Source organism: Pipistrellus hanaki (genome assembly GCF_964339955.1).
Source record: "Pipistrellus hanaki genome assembly, chromosome: 19".
NCBI classification, from domain to species: domain Eukaryota; kingdom Metazoa; phylum Chordata; class Mammalia; order Chiroptera; family Vespertilionidae; genus Pipistrellus; species Pipistrellus hanaki.
The window spans coordinates 16,774,378-16,797,928 of NC_140521.1; the positions used below are offsets into that span (position 1 = coordinate 16,774,378).

At 59.1% G+C, this 23,551-nt stretch overlaps 1 protein-coding gene across 5 annotated transcripts in view; it reads right to left on the minus strand.

Annotated features, from left to right (window-relative positions):
• Window positions 1-23,551, minus strand: part of IGSF9B (immunoglobulin superfamily member 9B) — a 52,293-nt gene that overhangs the window by 23,022 nt on the left and 5,720 nt on the right. For 4 of the 5 annotated variants that reach the window (XM_084868257.1, XM_084868255.1, XM_084868259.1 and 1 more), the window contains exons 2-14: window positions 18,553-18,750; window positions 16,782-16,928; window positions 11,396-11,547; window positions 10,989-11,106; window positions 9,739-9,880; window positions 9,336-9,481; window positions 6,781-6,923; window positions 6,344-6,484; window positions 6,142-6,258; window positions 5,739-5,889; window positions 5,428-5,551; window positions 2,789-2,964; window positions 1,114-1,340 (exon numbers count right to left, since the gene is read on the minus strand). In XM_084868257.1, the coding sequence (XP_084724383.1) occupies window positions 1,114-1,340; window positions 2,789-2,964; window positions 5,428-5,551; window positions 5,739-5,889; window positions 6,142-6,258; window positions 6,344-6,484; window positions 6,781-6,923; window positions 9,336-9,481; window positions 9,739-9,880; window positions 10,989-11,106; window positions 11,396-11,547; window positions 16,782-16,928; window positions 18,553-18,750 (1,982 nt within the window). The remainder of the gene's footprint in view (window positions 1-1,113; window positions 1,341-2,788; window positions 2,965-5,427; window positions 5,552-5,738; window positions 5,890-6,141; window positions 6,259-6,343; window positions 6,485-6,780; window positions 6,924-9,335; window positions 9,482-9,738; window positions 9,881-10,988; window positions 11,107-11,395; window positions 11,548-16,781; window positions 16,929-18,552; window positions 18,751-23,551) is intronic. The other variant, XM_084868256.1, reaches the window with a different exon arrangement.

Genomic DNA, 23,551 nt, shown 5'->3' on the forward strand with positions numbered 1-23,551 from the left:
CTGCCAGGACGACATGTCTTGGAACACCGCATGTCTTGGAACACGGCACCCAAAGCAGTGGTCCCGAAGTGTGTAACAACCAGCTCTCAAGTGAAAAGAAAAAAAAAGAAAAGAAAAAAGAAAAAATTGTTCTAATTTGTAGTCTTTGCCAATTGCTGTGGTGTAAATACTCTGACCACGGCTGATGTGAAGTGAGGTCACAGAGAGGAAAGGCGGAAAGGGAAACACTCAGGATCTCAGGAGCCACGAGCCAATTCCAGCCCTGAGTGTCCAGGGAAGGGAGACAGAAGGTGGGCAAGACAGTCTATTCCTAAAGGAGATCGGCTGGAAAAGGATAATGTATGCCCCAGGCTCTGAACTGGTAAAGGGTAAAGCTAAAATCTGTCCTGGGAAATCCTGTCCATCGTAGTTAGGCTTCCAGCAAGGAGCTAAGGTCTGGTGATAGAAAAATAACTCTGGCCGAAACCGGTTTGGCTCAGTGGCAGAGCGTCGGTCTGAGGACTGAAAGGTCCCGGGTTCGATTCCGGTCAAGGGCATGTACCTAGGTTGCAGGCACATCCCCGGTAGGGGTTGTGCAAGAGGCAGCTGGTCGATGTTTCTCTCTCATCGATGTTTCTAGCTCTCTCTCTCTCTCTCCCTTCCTCCTCTCTGTGAAATATCAATAAAATATATTTTAAAAAATCAATAAAATATATTTTTAAAAAAAGAAGAAAAATAACTCTGCCCTAGCCAGTCTGGCTCAGTGGATAGAGCATTGGCCTGCAGACTGAAGAGTCCAGGTTCAATTCCTGGTCAGGACGCATGCCCGGGTTGCAGACTCGATCCCCAGTAGGGGGTGTACAGGAGGCAGCCCTCGCTTGTGTGTCTGCACTTGGAGAAACCCCTCAGTGATACAACCCCCACTGCCCCTGGGAGAGCTGGTCCTGAGTCTGGGGAACCTCAGTCACCGTGGGCAGCTCTGGGCGAGAGCATGAACAGGGTGTGTGGTCCGTCAGTCCGCGGCTAGACTTCACAGATTTGCGTCGGGTCAGTCAAAGCTTCCAGTGACTCCGGGAGTTCTGTCACTTCCGGGATTTGGGAAGCAGCAGCAGGGGAAGCCCAGTGCTTGCTTACCTGGGACAGATCCTTGGCAAAGAAGTCTCCGTCGGTGCCTGGGATGGCATCGTCTAGCATCTCCCAGCGCTCTCCGACACGGAACTCCATGACGTAGCGGTCGATGGGGAAGCTGTGGTTGGCAGGTGGCAGCCAGGACAGCAGCACGCCCTGCTGGGTCCGATTGGCTGTGAGGCACCGCGGTGGGGTAACCAGCACCAGGGGTTCTGGGGTTGTGATGGGGAATGCTGCGGCGGGAGAGAAGGGAGACAGTGCTGAGGTCGCCATGGCCTCGCCGTCCACGCGATCTCTGGCTCAGCATGCGGCCCTGGGGCACCATGGCCCCAAGGCAGCGTGGCTGTGGGCCAGCGCATGGGCTTCTGTGTCCAGAGCACTTCCAACATCTAGGAGGAGCCCAGTTCCACAGAAGAAACAAAATGGGCCCGGCAGGTGTGGCTCTCCCAGCGTGGCTCAGTGGATTGAGCATCGTCCCATGAACCAAGAGGTCACTGGTTCAATTCCCAGTCAGGGCACATGCCCGGTTATGGGCTCGATCCTCAGTAAGGGGTGTGTAGGAGGCAGCTGATACATGTCTCTCTCTCTCTCTCATTGATGTTTCTTTTTTTTTTCTTTTTTTTAATTCTCATCCGAGGATATTTTTCTATTGATTTTTAGAGAGAATGAAAGAGAGAGAAGAATATCAATGTGAGAGAAACACATCGATTGGTTACCTCCTGCATGCACCTGGACCAGGGTCCGGGCCAGGGAGGAGCCTGCAACCTAGGTACATGACCGGAATGGAACCCGGGACCCTTTGGTCCACAGGCCAACGCTCTATCCACTGAGCCAAACCGGCTATGGCTCTCACTGATGTTTCTGTCTCTCTCCCCCTTCCCATCTCTGAAATCAATTTTTTAAAAAAAGAAGAAGGAATAAAGTGTGAGCTAGGGAAGGAGGACACATTAAATCCAATTAGCTTTTTAATAAGATAGCATCTTGACAAAAGTACTGCAGACGTATCTTTTGTTCCCTTCCCAAGGAAGCAGGACTATCCTCCCGCACACAGTTTGCTCTTCCAGCTCCCCTCCAGGCGGGGAGACCCCAGGGGGAAATCAAGACGCGGCGGGGAGACCCCAGGCAGTGCTAGCACTGGCACTGCTGCCCCCTCGGTGGCAGTAAAGCAGGCTGGCATGGTGTCCCCTGCTCCTAGCTGCCCGCTCTGGTCCTGGGTGGGAGGAGTGGCTACTGAGCCCAGGAAGGCAGGACCAGCCACACACTTGCCACCAAATGGAGCCGGGACCAGAGGGACGTGCTGGCCGGAGTACAGGAGGAGGAAGGATTCCCAGTCCCCCGACCCGTGAAGCCACAGGAAGATGCGGACACGTGGCCTGACCAGGAAGGACAAATTCAAAGCCACCTCCGTCCAGCTAAGGACACAACAGGAATTGGCCAAACATGATGTGTGGGAGGGGTGGTGTTTTGATTCAGATGAGCCCTACAAAATGGAACAACCAATCTCTCCCGGGAGATCTAGTGACAGGACAGCAGAAAGCACCCAGGAAGGCGCCTGGCACGCAGCAGGTATGGCGATGTCAGCTTCCGGGACCCTTCCTGCCACCGCCTGGACCACGCGGGACCTTGACCCACCCCAGCTCCTCCGGGAAAAGACCCTCAGCACCGAGGCGAGAAGCCTCACCTAAAGTGTTCACAGTGACCACCTCACTGAAGGCGCTCGTCCCCAGCCTGTTCTGGGCCAGGACGCTGAACTGGTACGCCGTCTCGGGCTCCAGGGCGTCCACGAGCAGCCAGTTGGGTCCCGGGGGCACTGACAGAGACAGCCAGTCGTGGGGTCCAAACTGCGCCCGCTTCATCCTGGCCAAAGCAAAGAGAGAGCAAAGACAAGAGGGTGGGTGGATTATGCTGGAGACACAGAGCATGCACGGTCCTCCCGGAGGCGGCGGCGTTGGGCTGGTCTCCTCAGGTTCAAGGAAGAGGTCACGGCCAAGGAAGGATGGCCATCCGACCTCGATGGGCCAAGCCTCACAATGCCAGATCACCAGCCGCCATGGCACCTCCTCTTCTACGAGGGACACTTAAGTGTGAGTCGTGCTTAAAACACCGGTCAAGCCCAGCCGGCAGAGCTCAACGGTCAAGCTGTCGACCTATGAACCAGGAGGTCAGGGTTCAATTCCCGGTCAGGGCACACGCCTAGTTTGCAAGCTTGATCCCCAGTATGGGGTGTGCAGCCAATCAATGATTCTCTCTCATCATTGATGTTGCTATCTCTATTTTCCTTTCCCTTCCTTTCTTTGAAATCAATAAAAATATTGGGGGGTGGGGGGGAGAGGGCGGGGACACAAAAAACCACCGGTCAAGTTACCAACTGTGCTTTGGGATCATCTCAGCCTAGTCACAACCCTGAGGCTCTGCCCAGAGAGTGAGGACACTGGAAACAAGGCAGGTACCACAACATGACCGTGACGATGAGCCATTTGGCAACAGTAGGACTAATGACACTCAGGTGACCTCAGCCGCCCACCCTGGCAAGGACAGCCAACAGTGGGACCTGGAGTCACAGAGGGCTCTCTCAGTCCAACCAGGTTGGAGTCGGATGAGGATCTAAGTCCCGGGTACACGACAGAGATGGCCCGGGGTTTGCCCGGAGTGGGGACCAGCTTCCCTAAGGCCTTAAGGGTTAGAAACCGCAATGAAGGGGAAGGTCACCCCGACACCTGTTCTACACAGCCCACCACCCAACTTCACCTGCATCTCCTATAGGTGCAGTGCCCGGCATCACCATTGGGAGGAGCCGTCGCCCCATGGACTGAGATGCCATCCAGCCCTCTCAGGCCTGAGCTACAATTTAGTGGGTGCCCAACAGGTTCCCCTTTAGGTTGAAGGCTCAATGCTATGTATGCCCAGGAGTTGAAGCTGGGGCAGTGAAAAGCACAGGAAAAAAAAAAAAAAAACCAAAACGCAAGCGCCAAATGTATGTCAGTACACAGTGAGAGGTCATCAGAGAGAACGGAGGGAAGGAGACCTCCCAACCTTTCCATCTGCCCTTCCCTGCCCAGGCACCAAAGCGAGTGAGCGAAGAGTGAAAAGCAGCACAGGTGAGCAGCAGCATGGACAGAGCCACCAGCAGCCAAGGAAACCCCTACTGATGCCCAGATCTGCCCCCTGGCATCCCCAAAGGTGGCTCGGCCACGCCCATCGCAGCCCTAGCGAGGGAGCTGCCCAGCAGTGCCAGCAGGGTGGTTAGGAACCCTGCCCTGCCCCCACCCTGCCAGGGAGGCCTAGAGCTAAGGGGAGGGGTGATCCGGCTGCAGCTCAGAGTTCCCCCAGCTCACCACCTCAGCCCAGCTGGCCTGTCCAGTACCCAACGTGCCCAGGATGTCAGTCTGGGGAATACCCCCACATCCCCACAATGGGAAAGAGCGGGTGCCCTCTCAGCTCTCCTCGCTGTTAGAGGTGTATCGGGGGCTCTCCCTGAATCTCCAGGATTTTCCCTCTGGGTCGGAAGCTGCCTCCTCCCCAGGGTTGAGTCTGGCAGGGATGCCCACCCTGGGGAGACAGGTCTCTCCCTTCGCGAGGAAGAAGTGAGGGGCTCAGCCCCGCCCCCCCCCTCCCCCCCCCCCCCCCCCGCGATGCCCATGGTGCAGGATGGCAGTCCGTGGCTCAGGAGAGCAATGTTGAGAAGGGCGATCCGAAGGTGATAGGAGGGGCCGGCTGTGGCCTTTCTCTCCCTTTTCTAACCCTCTGGTCCTCAGCCACATTCTGATCTTGATCCAGCCCCAGGTTTGGGCAAGGATGTCAAATCGCTGAATCTGGCTAAATTCGTGACATAGAGACACAGGGTCCTGGAGGGGACGTGCATGGCCAGGAAGGGGAGTCCCCCTTCCCACTAGGTCCTGTAACCCCTGGGGAGGGGACCGCAGGATAAAACTCAGCTTCCGCACTTCCGGCTGGGGTGCTTCGCAATGCCCTTGGGGATCAGGAGTCTCCCCCAGACTCCAGAGGTCAGGGGGACCTAAAGGCAGAATGGGCCAAGGACACAACAAGGTCACAACAGTGAGATCAGCGGGGGAGAAAGCAGAGGGCGATGGACAGCTCAGGCACCGGCCTCCCAAACCTCTGGCTGGGAATACAGGGGCGCCCAGAGTCCCCCAGATACACACCCCCCCCCTCAAGACATTAGCCACCGTGTCAACACACCTCTTCCAGTGGGGTCTGGGGAAGAACCATCTCCTCCTCAGAGCCCCACCCACCCAGGCACGGACCCAAGTGGGGGTGGGGAGGGAGAAGCAGAGAGCAAAGCATGCGGGGCTGACTCACAGAGGTCCGTACCAAACTGAGAATGTCTGCTCGAATCCTCCATCGTAGCCGGGCTCCCAGGACACGTTGGCAGTTGTCATGGAGACCTGGACCCGGACTCCGCCTGGGGCGTGGGGGCTGGTGCCTGGAAACCAAGTGGAGACCCTCTCAGACCAAAAGAACTGAGCCCCCCTCCTCTGAGCTGGGCCCCCAAACCTTGCTACAGAGGCCGCAGAGGGCTCCGGCGCCCCATGGAGCTCAAGCTCAGGGTGGACTGACGGGGAGACACCCACAGTCTCCAGCACCCGACCGCCCGCTGCCCGCGGCCGTACCGATGACGGTCAGGTGGGTGCTGGCAGTGATGCTGGTGACCACGTTGGTGGCGATGCACTCCCACTCGCCGTGGTCCTCCTTGCTCAGGGCTCGAAACTGGAGGCTCCCGCTGGGCAGGGCGCTGTGCTTGCTTCTGCTGGGCTTCCCTACCTTGGCCAAGCAAGGGGGCAAGGAGGAGGGCGGGAGCGGGACACCGGGCAGAGAGGAGGGACCGGGTCGGGTGGGGGAGGAGAGAAGCCACCAACACTTCAGGGTCGGAGGAGCTGCAGGATAGGGCTACACCCCTCCATGCCCTCTGCCAGGGCGCCCTCCAGAAGTCCCCTGGCTCCTCGGCACCTGGTCCCCCAGAACAGACACCCTCCCTCCAGCACCCGTCCTGGGAGCTCCGGGGCCCAGAGGTACCTTTCTCCAGGTGATGACAGGGAAGGGGTCCCCCGCAGCAGCACAGGGGATCAGGAGCTCCCGGCCGGCCTCCTGCCTGTACTCCCAGCCTGGTAGCACCGTGAAGTACGGGGGGTCCTGGAGGGAGCACAGCGGGCGTGAAGGGGGGCAGAGAGGGCATGACGGGCACCCAGCTCGGGGGCCCCTGCAGTCCCGGCCTCACCTTCAGGACGAGCCGCGCGGGAGCAGACTGGCCCATGGTCCCCAAGGTGTTGTAAGGCACACAGGTGTAGGTGCCAAGGGCCTCTTCTGTGGCCTCCTCGATGCGGATGGAGCCGTCCTCCATCAGGGTCCAACCGAGATTCTGCCGGAGGGAGCAGAGCGGGGCAACGGTCAGGGGTGCGCACCAGTGTCAGCCCCCACAGGGCCAGACGTGGGCAGGGCAGCTCCACTGGATCCCCAGGGGCAGGCCGGGCAGAGACAGCTGCCCTGGGGTGGGGTGTCTCGATGCCCTGCCAGCTGCGGACCCCCACGGGAAGCAGCTCTATGCTTGCCAGAGCTCCCAAGGAGGGTTCCTGGCAGGACCCAGACCCGCAGAGGCAGCCCCTTAGGGTCGGGAGGGTGCATCTCATGGGGACCCCACATGTGTCTCTCTAGCACCTTCTCAACCTGCAGGGGGCGGCCGTCCTTGTTCCACTTGACCACGGTGGCCGGCGGCTCTGCATCCACGGGGCAGCGGATATAGCCATGAATTCCCACGGGCACATAGATTACGGGGGGCATGTTGAGGACACGGGCTGGGTCTAGAGAGGGTGGGAGAGGAGAAAGACACAAGAGAAGTCAAGAAGAGAGAACTGCAGGCAAGGGTCCAGCCACCAGGCACTCCCCAAAGTACAGCCCTTCACACCCTCCACCCACTCAGTCAAAACACTGTGTCCTCAGTGCTCAACACGGAGCCGAGTGCTGGGCCCATCACGGGTACCAACCCCGGCCTCCTGGCTGCTGGCCCCGAGGTCACGCTGAGACCCCAGTGCAGGCTGCAGGCGTCTGTCTGCCCGGCCTCCAGGATGCCCAAGCACTTCCGTTCTGAATGCCCAGAGGCACACAGGCCCCAGCTGCCCGCTCCAGACCAGCAGATGTGAACACCGCTGCCCGGTGGGCGGGGCTCTCCTGTCCATTTCCCCAGCCTCTCCCTCGACTCCCAACCTCCAAGTCAACACTGACCACCCCCTCCCCCACCTGCTGACCTCAAGTCCTATCACCGAGCCAGTTGCTTTCTTCACACCCTAAGCCAAGAGGAATGGCTGTCTATGAACGAGGTGGGCGAGGCTGGACCACAGACGGTCCTCTCTGTCAGTTCTGCTGGCTGCCCTCCCAGGCCTCAGTTTCCCTTCTGTGCAGCTGGAGGGCACCATGAGCCCAGGCCACAGAGCCGACGACAGGCTCCTGGGACAGCAGCGAGAGCCGTGCATCCTGCCACGTGGGTGAATCATCCATCACCTTCGGATTTTCCCCGACTTCCCTGAGGGCTACCGAGGGGAAAGCCGCGGAACTTCCAGGGAGGCGGAGAGGATGAATGAGCTGGGATCCTTCAAGCATTTGGAGCTCTTCGGAGAACAGCATTACATAAATACCAGGCCGAGGTATATATTTAGACAGAGCCTCCTACTTTTGTGTGGTAGAGGGTGTTATTTTTTTTTTCCTTTTCCTCCAAGGTTTCCAAAGCATTTATGAATGGGAAATACTCTGAACACTGCTTTTTAGCAGAAATAAAGATCCGTGCCTCACCCACCTGAAAAATCGCACCCCCAGGTTCTCTTCGAAGGCAGGGAGGGGATAAAAAGGGACAGATGGGAGAGGGAGACGGGACGCACCCCTGGCTCCGAGGACGGGCCCAACCCTGGAGAGCCATTGCCCCTCCGAGACTCCCCCGCCGCTCCCTCCCTCTGCCGCTGCCACCTTCCGGCACGGATGCCATCAGCCGGCGGGGATGCTGCTCCAAGAGGCATCTCCCTCCCCTTGATCCCTGCGCGTCCAGCACCGAGCAAGGCACACAGTAAGTCGCTCATAATAGCTTCTTGCCTGGCTTTTCCCCACTGTAGGTCTGGGTGGGACAGGCCTGATGTCCTGGGCCTCGCAGCTCTTAGCAGCGTGGGACTCCTGATGCAGCACGCTGAAAGTCCTGGCTGTCAGTGGCCAGCAGAGCGGAGAGAGGATGCCTGGGCCCCAAGCAGCAGAATCATTGCACAGGGAAGCAAGCAGTAGGAACGGGAGCTTGGGAGTCCCGGGAGACTCCGGGCCCTGCTGGCTCCACCTCCACACTCATGCAATGCAGATGGGAAGCGCCCAGCTCTGCGAGGCTGGGTCAAAGGTGAGCCGCCTCCTGGGGTCACCCACTGTTCTACTGGTCCCCAGTTCAAGTGCGGACTCCAGGTCTCCAGACAGTTACACTCCTCACCCTGCCATGCCCCGCCTTCGCCTTCAGTTCTCCTGCCTTCAAGTGATGGAGAGCCTGTCACCTACAGCAGCAACGGGGCCTTTGTGGCCTGAGTGACAGGGCCATCAGCAAATCAAAAGGAAGAGATGCGTCCTCATTGCTCATCTTGCTCTCTCTCACAATGGCTGGCCCGCAGGGGGTGGGGAGCAATGCCTCTGCTGAAGTGGTCAAGATCAGGAAACTGGATGCTTGTGCTCACAAGAAAGCCCCCCATCGTTCTGGCATGGAGAGCAGCTCCATCATTGGGAGCTCGGCAGCCCCGGAGAAGGAGCACGAGGGAGCACGGGAGGGAGCCAGGTGCTGGCGGAGCTGGACCAGAAGGGCCCGTCCCCCGGGCCCTCACACCGTCCACATGGATGGAAATCTAAACCCACGTAAGTTCAAGCTACACCTCAGACACCTGAGAAAAAACACCACCAAGTGTCCCATCCCAGGTGGAGACAGGTTCTGGCTGGCATCTTGTCCAGAAGGTCTGCCGACCCCTGACCCCAACCTGAGGCTAGCTTGGCGTGAGGTAGCCAGCATGTGGCCCATGGAAGACACCACGAGGCCGGTTTCACCTCAACTGACCGTCCCAGGTGTGGCCCTCTGCCTGGACTGTCCTTGCTTCCCGTCTCCGTCATTCCTCCTCCCACATCCCCTGACACGAGGCTGCCCTCCAGCCGCCGAACCTTCTGGAACCCCCACCAGCTGAGGCCCTCGCCCTGCCCGTACTCACACTGCACAGTCAGGTAGGCGGAGGCCGAGGGGGAGCGCCCCAGGCTGTTGCTAGGGACGCAGGTGTACTTCCCCGCATCCTCGGGCTTCACCCGGAAGATGATCAGGGTGCCGTCGATGAGGATCCGCACTCTCAGCTTCAGGTCACTGTAGAGGAAATGAGGCGACGGGCGGGGGTGGGGGGTAAGGATCTTCCATGAACATCATGGGAGCGACACATCCTCTCACCCCCACGCACAAGGAAGAGCCCAGTGAGCCCTTCCATCCCAGGGCCCCTCGGGGCAGACACTGGCCCTCACAGGTGGGACCTGTGCTCGGACCACCCCCTTCAAGTTCCTGCTCAAAGGCCTGGCCCCGGGGCCCCTGGCTGCTCCGCCCCCAGGAGGTCTGGGCAGGGTGCTCACTTCTGAAAGTAGACATTCTCATCCTGCCAGTACCAGGTGTAAGTGAGGTTGCCGGGATACGCCTCCGCCCGGCAGGTAAGCAGAGCATCCTGGGATATGTTGACAGTGATGTTCTCAGGAGGGGACACTATGAAGGGAGGCCCTGGGGACACAGGAAACAAGCATGACCTCACTGCGTGGGGCCAGGGAGAAGGGAGCACCAGGGCCTCTGGGAAGGGTGCTCAGAACTGAAAGGGAGACTGGGGGCAGTACTGGCCCGAGTTAGTAGCACAGCCCCAGACCGTTGTCATGGAGACACTTCTAGCTGCTGTAAGGTCCTTACTCTCCCTACAGGTCCCAGAGATGCAGATGGTGCAGGATGTGGCCACAGTGTGCCCCACCCCCTGGCACCTATCTGCCCCCTGCCCCCATGCATTTCCCCTCTACAAATGCTAGCCATTTACCACCACACACACACACACACACACACACACACACACACACAGAATCCTTCTGCCCATCTTCTCTCCAAGAGCCATGAGGGAGGCCCCCAGGGCTCTCTCAGTCCAGAGCAAGGAGCAATGCTGCCCTAGAGGAGCAAGAGGCGTGCCCTGCTCACCCAGCAGAGGGTAAGAGGGTGCCCAGGGGAGGACTTGGGGGGGCAGAGCAAACAGAGGGGAGAATCCCGTCCCCGGGCTGGCTTTCCAGGCAGGCTGCAGCTGCCCTGGCCGGCGCCCTCCCGCAGAAGGCCAGTCCTCCTCCAAACTGCAGAGGGAACTCTAGCCCAGTGCCACTCAGCAAGCCAGCCAGCAGATAGGCAGGGAAGAGCTGACCAGCAGTCCTGGCAGCCCGGACAGCCACCACCAACCGCCGGCAGCAGGCAGAGGCAGAGCAGGTGGGTGGACTCAGCTCAGAGGAGAGACCTGGCCGCCCAGATGCCGCCCCTCTGAGCCCTCTGGGCCCCGGGCAGGGCAGCCCGGCATTTCCAGGTGCTGCCCGTGCAGACCCCAGCTCCACCAAGTGCTCAGATGCCCTCAGTTATTTAAACGCTACCTTGGCAGATACAGAAACCCACCCAGCACGGGCCTCATGCCACCCGGATGACAGCCACAGCAGACCACCGTGGGAGCTCCAGCGTGAAGTCCGTGGTATTTGGGAGGTGCCCTGCCCGGCCCCTCACAGCTGCCCACTTCCTCCTGCTGTGCCACCTACACTCTGCGGGGCTCCCAGAGAAAGGCCCGGAGCACAAAGCAGCCGGGGAGACCCGTTACCTTGCACAAGCAGGTGGGTGGTGTGGACCGCCTCTCCCTGGATGCTGTATGCGCGACAGGTGTAGGCACCTCTGTCCTCCCGACTGACCGACGTCACCGTCAGGCTCCCGTCACTCACCTGGGACCACGGAGAGACGAAGCTCAGCACCCACCTGGAGCCCGCCCAACGCCACCCTCAGGCAGAGGGGGCCTCGGGGCTCACGCACTGGGGGAGACAGAGGCAGGGGCCTCATTTTTTCATCTCCCTCCAACAACAGACCCCAGCCAGTGCGCCTGCTGTTCCCCTCTCCCTTTGTGCCTCTGCCACTGGTCACGTGGAGTGGGAGACGGCCTTGGAGAGGGAGAAAGAGGCAAAGGGAGGGGGGAGGGAGAAGGGTGGGCAGTGGCCCCACCAACAACACACCTACCTGGTATTTCCCACTAGCACCTAGGAGTGTCCCCTCCTTGAGCCAGGTGACAATCGGCTTGGGGTTCCCAAAAGCTGTGCAGGTCATGGTGACACTGCCCCCCTCCTTGGCCTCAATGTACTGGGGGGGTGTTTCTGTAAAGGTGGGGGGAGCTGCAAAGAGACCGCAAAGGCTCAGGGTGTGATTGGAGGGCTGCTGCCCCGTGTGTCATACCCCCAAAACCCCCCCATCAGCCACCGCACCCACACCAGGCACTGCCCGTGCAACCATTCCTCGTAGGCTCATGCCTGACCTTCCTCAAGGTGTACGGAGGGAGGAGGGAAGGCGGAGACGGGTAAAATACTCTGCCCATGAGCCTTACACTGGGAGAGGAAACCTGGAATTCAAAGTGTGTCTGGCTGTGTCCAACCGCTACACATTTTCCACTGTATTTGGCAAATTGCCAACAAGCCCACGTTTGCTGAGCATCTGTAGGGAAGCACTGAGCTCAGCACTAAGATGGTGACAGACAAGACAGCTGTCCCCAGACTCCCACAGAGCCCGCAGCTGCTGCCACCGGCTCCACAGACGTGCCGTCACCCTCCCTTTCACCTCCTGACCATGCGTGGCACGCTGCTTCCTCAGCTCCAGTCCGGCCAGGCGTGACACCCGGACGCTCGCCGTCTGCTTCCATCGGGCCATGAGGGCCAGGCTGTCGCCTTCCTAACTCTCCTCTAATTATGCCAGGCTGCCCCCCTATGCCGCCACCTGCTTGGAGTTTTAACTAAAATGCCATCGCGTTGGGCAAAGCTTTTAAGAGACTTGGTTGCACTTCTCTGAGCTGCCTGTAGAGGCAGTATGGTCAGTCTTGCAGCCTGGGGCCATCAGTTCTCTGAACACCAGCCCTGCAAGGCCCCAATGCCACTCTCATCTCATCTGGAGGCATCCAAAGCTCAGGACCAAGTTCGTGCACCAGCCTGCCCCTTGTTGGGTAACCCCGGGCAAGTTACTCAGCCTCTCTGGGCTTTTCCTGAAGCCCCCACCCTCCAGAATCGGTGTGAGAAATAAATCTGTGCGAAGAAAGGATCTTGTAAAATGTAAGCATGCACAATCACCCTCATCTCCTCAGGAGCCTCTGAAGCAATGAGAAGATGTCAGGGCATTTTAGCCTTGGTGCCTCTCTGCCAAACTCGTCTACCATATTTTCCCCTTCTCTGTGCTGTAACCATATTGCCTTCTTTGTCTACCACGAATGTGCCAAGAACATCCAACCGCAGGGCCTTTGCCTGTGCTGTCCTCGCTGCTTGGAGCGCCATACAGTCATCTCTCCTTTAGCTCACGCAGTTCTGTGCTAAGATGCCATCTGGCCTGGCCTGGTCAGCCGATCTGAGGTGGCACTTCTAGCATTCCCTGCCCCTTAGACTATTTCATTTTCTTCAAAGCACTTACCACTCCTCTCCTTAAGAAAGCACAGATCTTGCCTGGCCAGTGTGGCTCAGTGGTTGAGCATCAACCCGTGAACCAAGAACTGGTGACCAGTCTGATTCCCGGTCAATGCACATGCCCGGGTTGCAGGTTCGACCTTCAGTAGAGGCAGCTGATTGATGAGGTTTCTCTTTCACTGAGAGAGCAGAGATTTTTCCCACAAATCCTACTAATGCCCAGCTTTTAGCATAGTTCCTGGCACGTAATAAGAGTACTCCACAAACATCTGTTGAATATATGAATGAATGAGTGTGCATACACATGCACACACCTACAGACTAACACATAAAACTCCTTAAAAGCATGAACATGACTATTTTCTTCCATAACCTTCTAAGCCAGGGGTCCTCAAACTTTTTAAAGTGGGGGCCAGATCACGGTCCCTCAGAGAGCTGGAGGGCCGGACTATATGAACTACTATTCCTACTGTAATACCTCGGCTGCGCTCACTGCCCAAAAAACCTGGCGGGCAGGATCAGACTCCTCTGCGGGCCGCATGTGGCCCGCGGGCCGTAGTTTGAAGACCCCTGTTCTAAGCCCTTAGCTCAGCGTGGGCACACGGGGACACTGGAGGAGTGAATGCTGACTGAATTAACAAGCACATCCATCACAAACACACTCTACAAACATCCTCAAAGGAGGCAATTCTCATCCAGTGTCTCCTACACCAGCAATAATGGCAAAAATCGCCCCGCCCCTAACAAGGGGGTCCTGTCCCCTGCACTCCCAGGCCTCCCCTCCTGCCCTGAAATGTGCCCTCACTTCCTCAGGCACCTCCACCCCTTCACCCGCTCAACCTCGCCCCCCGTCACCACCAAGCCTGCCCCTGGAAACACAGTTAATACAGCCACAGCCTCCACTGCCTCTGGCACCAAGCTCAAAAGAAAGATAATAAATTAAATTATGTCCTGAAGTGACAAATTAATCACTAATTACATAATTACTTTTATTATTTAGGTGCTAATCAGAAAAGTACTTTGAACAATTTCAAGTTTTCAGGAAAATAATGGTTGGAGTCTGGATTATTTACGGAATTCTGTGCTAGCTTGCCAGCTGCGCTTCCAGCTTCGTTCTTTCTTACAAGTGCCCTATAATTACTAGTGCAGGTTAGACAGGGGCTGGCCTGGCCTCCACGGAGCTCAGCATCCTAGAGGGAGGCTTGGCAGAAGGGGGTTGGGGGGTAGTTTTTAGGTATTTTTTTTGTATGTGATAAAAGAAATAATCGGGTTTGTTTCCACACAACTGATGTTCAAGAGAACACAGGAGAAGGAGACGGTTTGTAATTCTAATTTCCCGCTGGCCTTTCTATTTTCCAAAGGTGATCCCTGTCAGAAAATGCCTGACACTGAACATTCTAGTTTGGAAGCAACGGCGTGGTGGGCGCTCCAGCCTCCGCAGCCAGGACAGCATGTACGCCGGGATGGAGGGGAGGCAGAATAAAGGAGAGAGGTCTCCCGTGCACCGTGGGAGCTGCCCGTGTGCTGTTCTGCCTATTTGGGAGGTAGGCTCTTTGGTAAAGGCAGGTGAGGAGCCTGGTTCTAAAGCCTGGAGCAGATGGTGCACATCCTTAGCTTCCCTGCCGAACGCTTCTATACGCGGTGAACAGCCTGCCTGCGTTCCCTGAGCCCTGAGCGTCGGCTCGCCTTCCTCTGGGCTTCCGAGCATGCTGTTCCCTCTGCCTGGAGCTCTCTTCCCCACCGCCCCATCCTGCACCTGGCTCACTCCCCGTCCCTGCCCGGGTCTCTCTCTGCACACGGTGGTTCCCCCAGAGATGCTCCCAAAGTCCACGTGGCAACTGTCTCTGCCCACCACTGCGCCCCCAGAGCCTGCCACAGAGTGGACACTGGGATCTGGATGGGTACTCACTGGTGATGCACACGCACTTTCACACTATGACAGCCCCCGGCATCCTGCAGCCTGCAGCCTGAAGAACTTCCTGTGTCACCGTATATCCCTGCGGACACAGTCTCCTCTGGTTTCATCTGTGTGTGTTTTGTTTTGTTTTTCTCTCGAGAAGGCGGATGGCCAGCATCTTACGCGTAATTACCCGCATATCGCAAACCCTTCAGACACCGGGCCAGGCACGCTCTCACGCTGCGCTGCCCTCAATCCTCGCGGCGGCTTTGCCAACAGCCATTGTGTTTGGCGGCTGAGAAAACCGCGGCTCGGAGAGTTGACTTAAGTTGCCCGGGATCAGACAGCTCCCGCGTGATGGATTCAGGACATAAACCAAGCCTCCGCAGCCTCTCGCTCCATGCCAGTTCCACTCCGAGCAATTGGGAATCCCCGAAGAAGCGACTCCCACTCGCGCAGACGAAGACAGAGGCTGTACCAGAACACACAGCCCTGCTTCCTGCCCCGCGCGTGTCTGCGGACGGACGCCTGGGTCTCAGGCTGCTGAATGAACACCAGCAGGCGGGTGGGAGGAGCGGAGGTGCCGGGGAAGCTGAGCCGGTGCAGGAAAGGGCACAGGAGAGAGAGAGAGAGAGCAGCGTGGGAACTCCTGGCTCAGCCTGCAGTGAGGCTCTCAGCCGCGGTGCGCCTCCCTAATTATGTTTTGCTGGGGCTAATATTAAGATGAGTTTTCCTTCCTGGCACACACAACAGCTTGCAGCCAAAGGAGGTGACTCAAAAGCTTGCCGGGTGGTAGGGACAGCCCACCCAAGATGTAAAACCAGCCTCCATCAGTCTCTGGGGGACTGGCTGGCGAGAGCCGGCTGCATCGGATGGGTCCGGCAGCCTGGACCAACAGGGACCTCGGCTGCCACCTCTAAGTCTGCTCTTCCCAGAGGTCAGCCCTCTGGCTAAAATGCTCTGAGCTCCCAGGACCCTGGATGGGTTGATCCGAGCCCTGGGAGGATGACCCAGCCCCACAGGTGGACAGATGGAGCTGTCCCTCGGGGCAGATCAGGGCAGGTGGATGCTGAGAAGCATCTGAGCAGGACGCCATCCATCTCTCTCCTGACCACGGCACCTCCAGTCGCAGACATCGGAGCCATAAGCACCCAGCTGTGTGTGCTCGCCCCAGCACATGCGCTGTCGAAGCCTCGGGAACCAGCCTCGTGCCTGCAGCACAGCGTGGCTGAATACATTTCGCCAAACACTGATTAAGGAGGAATGAGGCTCTAGCCAGGAAAAAAGACACAAACATCTTCTCCCCACACACAATGGCGTTCGCGCTCCTTCAAATGTTCCCCACAGTCCCAGCTCCTCCTGCCTCCTCCAGAAGATCCCTTCTCTAGTCCGGACGCCCAGTGACACAGGGTGCTCTCCAGCCGGGGAGACCTGGCCCCCAGCCTGGGCCAACACAGAGCCAGCAGGCCCCCCTGCAGCCTCCGCATGGGCCTCCTCAAATCATTTAGCCGGAGCTCTACATAACTGACAGCCATTAAAACTTCCTCTTCCCAGGATCCTCCTGGTTTAGGAGACGGTAAACCCAGTCTGGGCAGGGGCTGAACCGGGTGCGCTCAGCTTCGTCTTTCCAGCATCTGGTGCAGAGCGTGGAGCACAGTAGGACCTCAGCACATCTTATGCAAATGAATGCATTTCACAAGGAACCAAAATGTCACCCTGCAAAGGGAATTCTGGGAACTCCACTGGAGGAGAGGCACTGGCAGGGTCTCTCCGAGGCTGGGAACGGTGCCTCCACAAAGCCTTAGCCCCGGTTTCAAGAACCAGATTCCTTCCTCCCGATAAGGGAGGAATCACCGTCCCCCTCACCCCCCTACCCCCACAGCACACTCTGCCCCGCGCCCAGGGGGCAGCTCCTCCAGGTTCCCACAATCCCACGGCTCTGGGGAGGCAGCTGAGGGGTGTGGAGGGGGCCCAGCATGCTGAGGTTCCTCCCTGCAGCGGGGACTGGGGGTTCCGCCCGAAAAGAGGCTCCTGGGGGCCCCCAGCCCGGGCGGGGACCCGTACTCACCGTTGATGGTGAGGTGCACCCAGCTGCCGTTGTGGAAGGTGTCATACTGCTGGTCCAACATGAGCACTTTGCACTCGTACCAGCCCTGGTCCTCGGAGCGAACCTGCTCCAGCCGCAGCGAAGCTTTGTCGTGAAGACTCGCTCGGCCTGGGGACGGGCGGACAAGAGCCCAGGGGTGAGGCCCACACCTCGACACCCCCACCCCAGCTAAAGGCACGGGCCCCATCATCACCTGCAGGCCCTTCCGGGGGCAGGGCCCAAAATATTATAACAGCTGGCACCGACCTCTGGCCGCAGGTGGCGAAGGAAAGGGCATAAAGCCTGCGCCATGGAGCCTCGGTCCCTCCCACCCTCCAGCCTGGCCGGCCCCATCCCAGCTGCAACTGCGGCCCTGCTCTTGGCACTGAGAAGCGCTCAGGCCTTAGAATACGTCCCTTCTTTCGGGCATCACTTTGGACAAAGGGAAGGCATGAGGGATACAGAAAGGGGGGAAGAGGGAGGGAGAGAGGGAGAGAAAGGGAGAGGGAGGGAAGGAAGTTGGGTGTCCAGGCCCCAGACTTCCATTCAGGTGGAGAAACACCCCTATCCCAGCTGGGCCCCGCATCCCATACCCCCTCTGTCTGGCAGAGGGAAGGCAGGCTGGGGACCAGGGTGCTAGGACCCTTCCCAGTCCTGATACCATGGCTGCTGGTCCAGCCAAGGCCCAGGGCCCCAGGAGCTGAGGCCACAGGCCTATGAGCTGGAGAGTGAGGAGAGGGCTGGCCAGCAGAGCAGACACAGTGGCCTCCTTACCTCTACCCTATTCCCCCCAAAAGCCATCCCTGTCTCACTAAAAGTGTGCCTCACAGCACCGCAGGGTAAGCTTTGCCGCAGGAGCCCAGCAGAATGGGGAGCAGCCCCCCCTTTCTCCAGGACGAGGGAGGAGGCCCAGGCACCCTCAGGTCCTCTCTCCCCTCACCCACCACCTCAGCCCGCCTCACTCCAATGTCACAACCTCCTCTGCCTTCCTCCTTGTCTCTGCACTGGCAATCTGCCTAAAACCAGACTATCAAAGCCAACCAGGCCAAAGAGAGGAAAGGAGACACAGGCGCAGGAGGGAGGGAGAGAAGCGGAAGTTTTCCGAGAGAAAAGCAGTGCAGACCTCAGGAGCCAGAAGGGATGATAAAAGCAGCGTCCTGCCAGCTTCCTCTCGTCCTTTCAACCCCAACGCACAGGCACGCACACGTTCACACATGCACACAGACACACGCGCTCACACTCACATGCTCACACGTGCACACTCCCACCCCATCCCACTCCCCCACCCCCACCCCAAGGCTGGCGGCAGGCACAGGCAGTGACTCGGTGTGGCCGCTGCTGGCAGGAGCAGCTGTGGCAGAGAGCAGGCGGCCACCACAGGCACAGACACACACCGACACCCAGGAGGCCCAACCTCAGCGCCAGAGGGAGGTGTGGGTACAGGCAGACACAACGCCACAGCTGCACAAGACCAGGCTCAATGGTTGTGACTCAGCTCCTCCCGCACAGAACTGCCCTCCCAGCCTGCTTCCTGTCTGCACCACCTCCTCTCCCTCTCTCCCCACCACGGAAGCAAACCTACCAGAGTCCAGAGGACAGGAAGGAAGAGGCAGAGGCTGGAAAACAGCTCTCCGACCAGTGAGAGGAAGGGAGGAGGCAATGGATAAAGCAGGAGGAAACTTAACCACGGGGCCCGCAGGGGAGGGGCAGCCGAGCCAAAGCCAAGGACAGAGGCGAAGTGGCCAGGCCTTACCTGCATACTCAGGGTCCACATGGGGTGGGTAGTAGCCAAACTTGATGAAGATGGGGATGGGCACCCCGAACTTGAACCACTCCACAACATAGGGCGGGGGCTGCCCTGTCACCGGGTGGATCACGTCGCATCGCAGAACCACGGCCTCGCCAGCTCGCGCTGTCACAAACTCGGGCTCCTCTCGCAGGCCGTGGGCAACTGATGGGACAGCAAGGCTGGGGTTTAGAAAAGGAGGTGGCAGGAGGTCCTGCCCTGGCGACCCCAGAGGCAGCCCCCTGCCCAAGTTCAAAGACCTCTGCCCTCTCCACGGACCAGCTATCCCGCAGCCCTCCTCCTGAAAAGGAGCTCACTCACTCTGCAGAGGGTCCCCAGGGCATCCGCCACCTCCCCCTACCCCGTCCCCGGCCATGAACCTCAGGAGGAGGGTGAAGAGCAGAGGGAGGCAGCTCTCTGCAGTCCTGCAGGCCAGCCCTTCCCTCCCCAAAGAGCACAGCCATTTCCAAGCCCTCCCCCAAGAATTCTGAGGGCCTGGACACTGAGAAGGTGGAGGGGCCTCAGCAGACCCGTGGCCAGGGCCGCCATGGCTGAGGGTAGACTCAGGCTATCTATCTCCCTGCACTGGAGGCTTCGCGCCAGAGCCTGGTGGCGCTCCCTGGCTCCTCCCGTCCCTCCTCCTACACCACCCCACTCAGTCTAATGTTGGCAGCACAAAACAAGAGTGCTCCACGCAGGAGCAGGGAATCCCTACAAGCTGAGCAGAGGCTGCTAGGGGCAACACTGGAGAGAAAAGCCCAGCCAGGCCCCTCCTCCCGCTCCTGGCTGGGCCTGCAGTGGGTGGCAGAGGGAGCTCCAGTTCTCCGGGTTTCAAGCCCCAAACCTGTCATGCTGCAAAGCCCCAGATGTCACTATTAAGAGAACAGGATGCTGGGGACAGGGGGGGCCCTAGGGCCCGCTAACCCCAGCCAGCTGAGGGGGAAACACCATTCCGTGAGCAGAGGACAAACCATCCAGGTGGACAGGGTGCACCCACCCTCCTGGCAGCGGAGGGGGGCACAGTGAGAAGACCCACCCGCCCCCCAAGCTGAAGGTTAACCCAGACACTGCTTCACACTACCCGTCAGCAGGCTCCTGGACCCCTACATGAGGTGTGCGGCCCCCATTTCCCGCCGGACACTCCTCACTCCCACACCGGCCTCCGTGCCCACAAAGTCACCTTGCCCAGCTTACTTCCCAACCAAAGGGACAGCAGAGGCAGCTTCCCCAAGCTGCCTTCCCTCACACCACCCAGCACAGCCCGGAGGAGAGCAGGGCTTCCCCTATGCCACCCGCCTCCCCTCCCGGTCCTTGCAGGCAGCACCATGGACAGCAGCTGCTCACTGAGGCTGAGAACCAGGGAGCCATTGGGCCCGCCCACTACTGCATGGAGCGGATGAACAGAAGAGCAGTCTGTCCCTCTGTCTGTCTGTCTGTCAGCTGCCTCTAGTTCTTCATACACCTCTGACCCCTGTGTGCTCCTGCCTGTCTCCTTCCTTTGTTTCTGTCTCCCCTTCATGTCTCTCTCTCTCTGTCTTTCTCTAGTTGTCACTGCCTCTGCAATGTCTGTCTGCTCTCTTTCTTGCTCCTTCTCCATGTCTCTGTGTCTCCAGCTCCCACTCTCTGCGGGTGATTCTGTCTGCTTTCCTGTCTCCCTCCCTGTTCTGATGTCTCTATCAGAGAGTGTGTGTGTGTGTGTGTGTGTGTGTGTGTGTGTGTGTTGGGGGGCACGTGGATTTCTGTTCGGGCTGTGCATGGGGATGGGGTTCTGCCTGCTTTATTTCCCATGTGGACCTCTGTCTGTGTGTACTTGTGTGTGCTTATGTGTTTCATCGCGTTCTGTGTCTGGCTGTGTGTCTCCCTGTGTCTCTCCTTCTCTTCCTCCCCCTCCCCCACCTCTCTCCAGCTTCTCCCCTGCAAGTTGCAGAAGGAGGAGGAGGCAAGACCTTGCAGAAGCTGATTGGCTACCAGTGACATCACTGTTTTCTAGAGAAAGAGCTAAGATCACAGAGTATTTTTGGAGCAGAGTGTTGCACTCACCTGCCTGAGGCCCCAGCAGGTTTCCCAGCTCCCCACCCCCAACCGTGCTGCAGACTCAGTTTGAATTCCAGCCCCTCAGGGAAAGCATGAAGAGGGCCCTGCTGAGCGGTGCCTCCCCCACAGCCCTAGGGGCACCCAGATTGGGCAGGGCCTGCCTCCAGTCGTCTAGGAGCACAAAGGCTGATCTGCACCCAGGAGGAAAGGGCTACCACTGAGAGGGAGTCAAGTGCATGTGCGTGTGTGTATGCATGTGCATGTGTGTGTAGCTCTTGGCAAAAGGACCCGTAGATGGGTGTGTGGACAGGTGTGTGCACATGTGTGTGCAGCACATGCTTTCCAAGAAATACAGAATCAGAGGGGAGGGAGAGGGAGGAGTTATTCCCAGGGGTAGGTTTCCTGGTGGGGGGTACAGACACTGTCCACAGACGGGGGCTCCTTCCCAAGGCCTTGGCACTAGAGCCTAGGGCAGGAGAAAGAGGGACCGAGCACTGCTGGGCAGATGGCTGCCCACCTCTACCAGTGGGCTGGCCCTAGAGCTCTCGGGCTACTGGGGTGGAGGGCTCTGTGGGGCAAGCCCAGGAGGGGGGTGGGCTCTGTGCTCCAGCATGGGTTCCCACAGTGCCAGCTGCTCATTCACACCTGCTGCTGCCACATTCTCACCGCATGGCAAGGAGGCAGCCTGGTCCGCCCCATCCCCAGCCAGCCCCTGGGCCTGGGTGGCCTGGCATCCAGAGAGGCTGGCCCCCAGCCAGGCAGCCACATCCCCATTTCTTCTCAAGGACACAAGCAGCTGAAAGAGGACACAATGAGATAAGCATCCGAAAGATGGGGAAAGGCAAGAGATGGAATTCCCCAAGAAGAAGGCAGAGACCCTGCCTGGCTTCTGAACTCAATCCCACCCTCCTGGCTTTCTGAATCCTGAACTACTTATCAGCTTTCTTCATCTCCACCCCCCACCCCCACCCCGCCACATGCACTCGCTCTCTCCATCACCACAAGCACTTCCCCTAAGCCGGATTTTTTTCTGAGCCAGAACATGTCTAATAAACACTTTCTACCAAAAAGGGTGTTATAAAAAAAAAAAAAAAAGCAGCGGCAGACAGGTTAGCAATGAAGAAGGAGAGGGGCTTGACAGAGGAGAGACGGGTCCTCAAACCCAGGGGACACCCACTGAAGCCAAAGTGGGAAAGGGATTCAAGAAACAAGAAAGGAGAGACCCAGAGATGGGAATAGTGTAGATCAGACAAGCAGGGCCCAGCCAGCCCAAGGGGAGAGAGGGGAGATGAGAGAGAGAGAGAGAGAGAGAGAGAGGGAGGGAGGGAGGGAGGGAGAACACAGCAGAACTCACGGGCACTGAAGATTCAGCCATGGGGACATACACACAGGCCTTCAAAGCACCCAGAACCAGGAGGGCAGCAGAGCTGAGGCTGTTTCTCCAGGGAACAGGGGGCTTCTCCCAGCAGAGCAGCCTGGAGTAACTGCCCACTGGTTCTGAAGGGAGCAGGAAGGAAGGGGAGGAGGAAGGGACAGAGGGAGGAGGAAGAGATGGGAGGGAGGAGGGCGGGACAGGGAGAGGGAGAGGCAGGGATGGGGGGGAGGGAACAGAAGGATGGATGTGACCTGAGGTGGGGAGAAGCTGCAAGAAGGACAGAGGACCCCCCACCCCCCACCCAGATCCCCTTCCACATCACAGAAGCCTGAGCAGCCCAAAGAGAGGGGTGAGGACCGTGGGAGGCTGTGAGGTGTCCTGGATTTCACAGGCCCGGTTCAGAGATGGTAGACCCCAAGCCGAGCCCAGCCCATCTGCACCTTGGGGCTCTGCCAGTCCCCCGTGGAGCTGTTTCACCCTAGGAGGGAAAAGGGGGCGGGGGCCGCAAAGGAGGGTAAGGCGGCATCTGTGGTCTGGCTGACCTTTGAAAGCCCACGGGGTACAAATCTCCTGCTCCCGGGGCCAGGTGGTCCACGGCGGGGGCCCGCGTCCACGGCTGCCATTGGATCCCGTGAGCACAGAACCACGAGGCCACGAGGGGACCAGGGGGCCTGGCTCGGCCGCACACCTGACATTCACAACCTGGAGCTCTCCCAGGGCAGGGCCGCGGGAGGCAGGGCACCAGAGTGGGAGACACTCCTAATACCAAAGAAGGTACAGGTGCCAGAGAGAGAGCTTCCGCTTCCCCTGCTCACCCGCCATATGCCAGGCTCTGTGCTGGGCATGCACCACGGAGCTCACTTAATGCCCACGATGCCCACTTGGCAGAAGCACTGCCATTGCCATGTCAGCCAGGTCACTCAGGGGGCTGCTGGGACAGCCTGCATGCCCTCTTGGCTTCACTCGTTCATACCACCTGCTGGCCACAGGCCAGGCACCAAGGCCTCTCCCCACTGCACTGAATCACACACACACACACACACACACCCTGCACCCTTCCCCACACCCCCTCCCCACGGCATGCTCTGCAAGGCTCTCCAGCCAGACTCCCACGACCGGACCCCAGCCAGGATGACAGGGCTGGCACTGCAGAAGTCAGCTGGCTGGTGCCTGCTCGGAGCTCAGGGTCACACTACCTGGCCCAGGAGCCTCGGCTGGATCTGGCAGCCGCCGCCGCGGTGGTGAGGGGAGACCATGAGTGAGTGCTGCCCTCAGGAGGCCAGGTCCTCTCTGGAGCCTCCTCCTGTCTTCCTGCTCCTTCTCCCTTCCCCCTCCTCCTCTGGGCACCAGACTCCCAAACCACAGGCCTGCTGTCTAATAATACGAGTGGCAGTCACTGCCACCTCCACTGCCACCTAAAAATAATCTCTGCTGAGTCCAAAAAAGGCACAGCCTCTGGTAGCCCCCAATCATCCCCCCCCCACCACCACCAGCCAGGAGGCTCCCGGAGAGGCCAGGGAGCGGGCCCTCAGGCATCCAGGGGGGCACTTGCCCAGG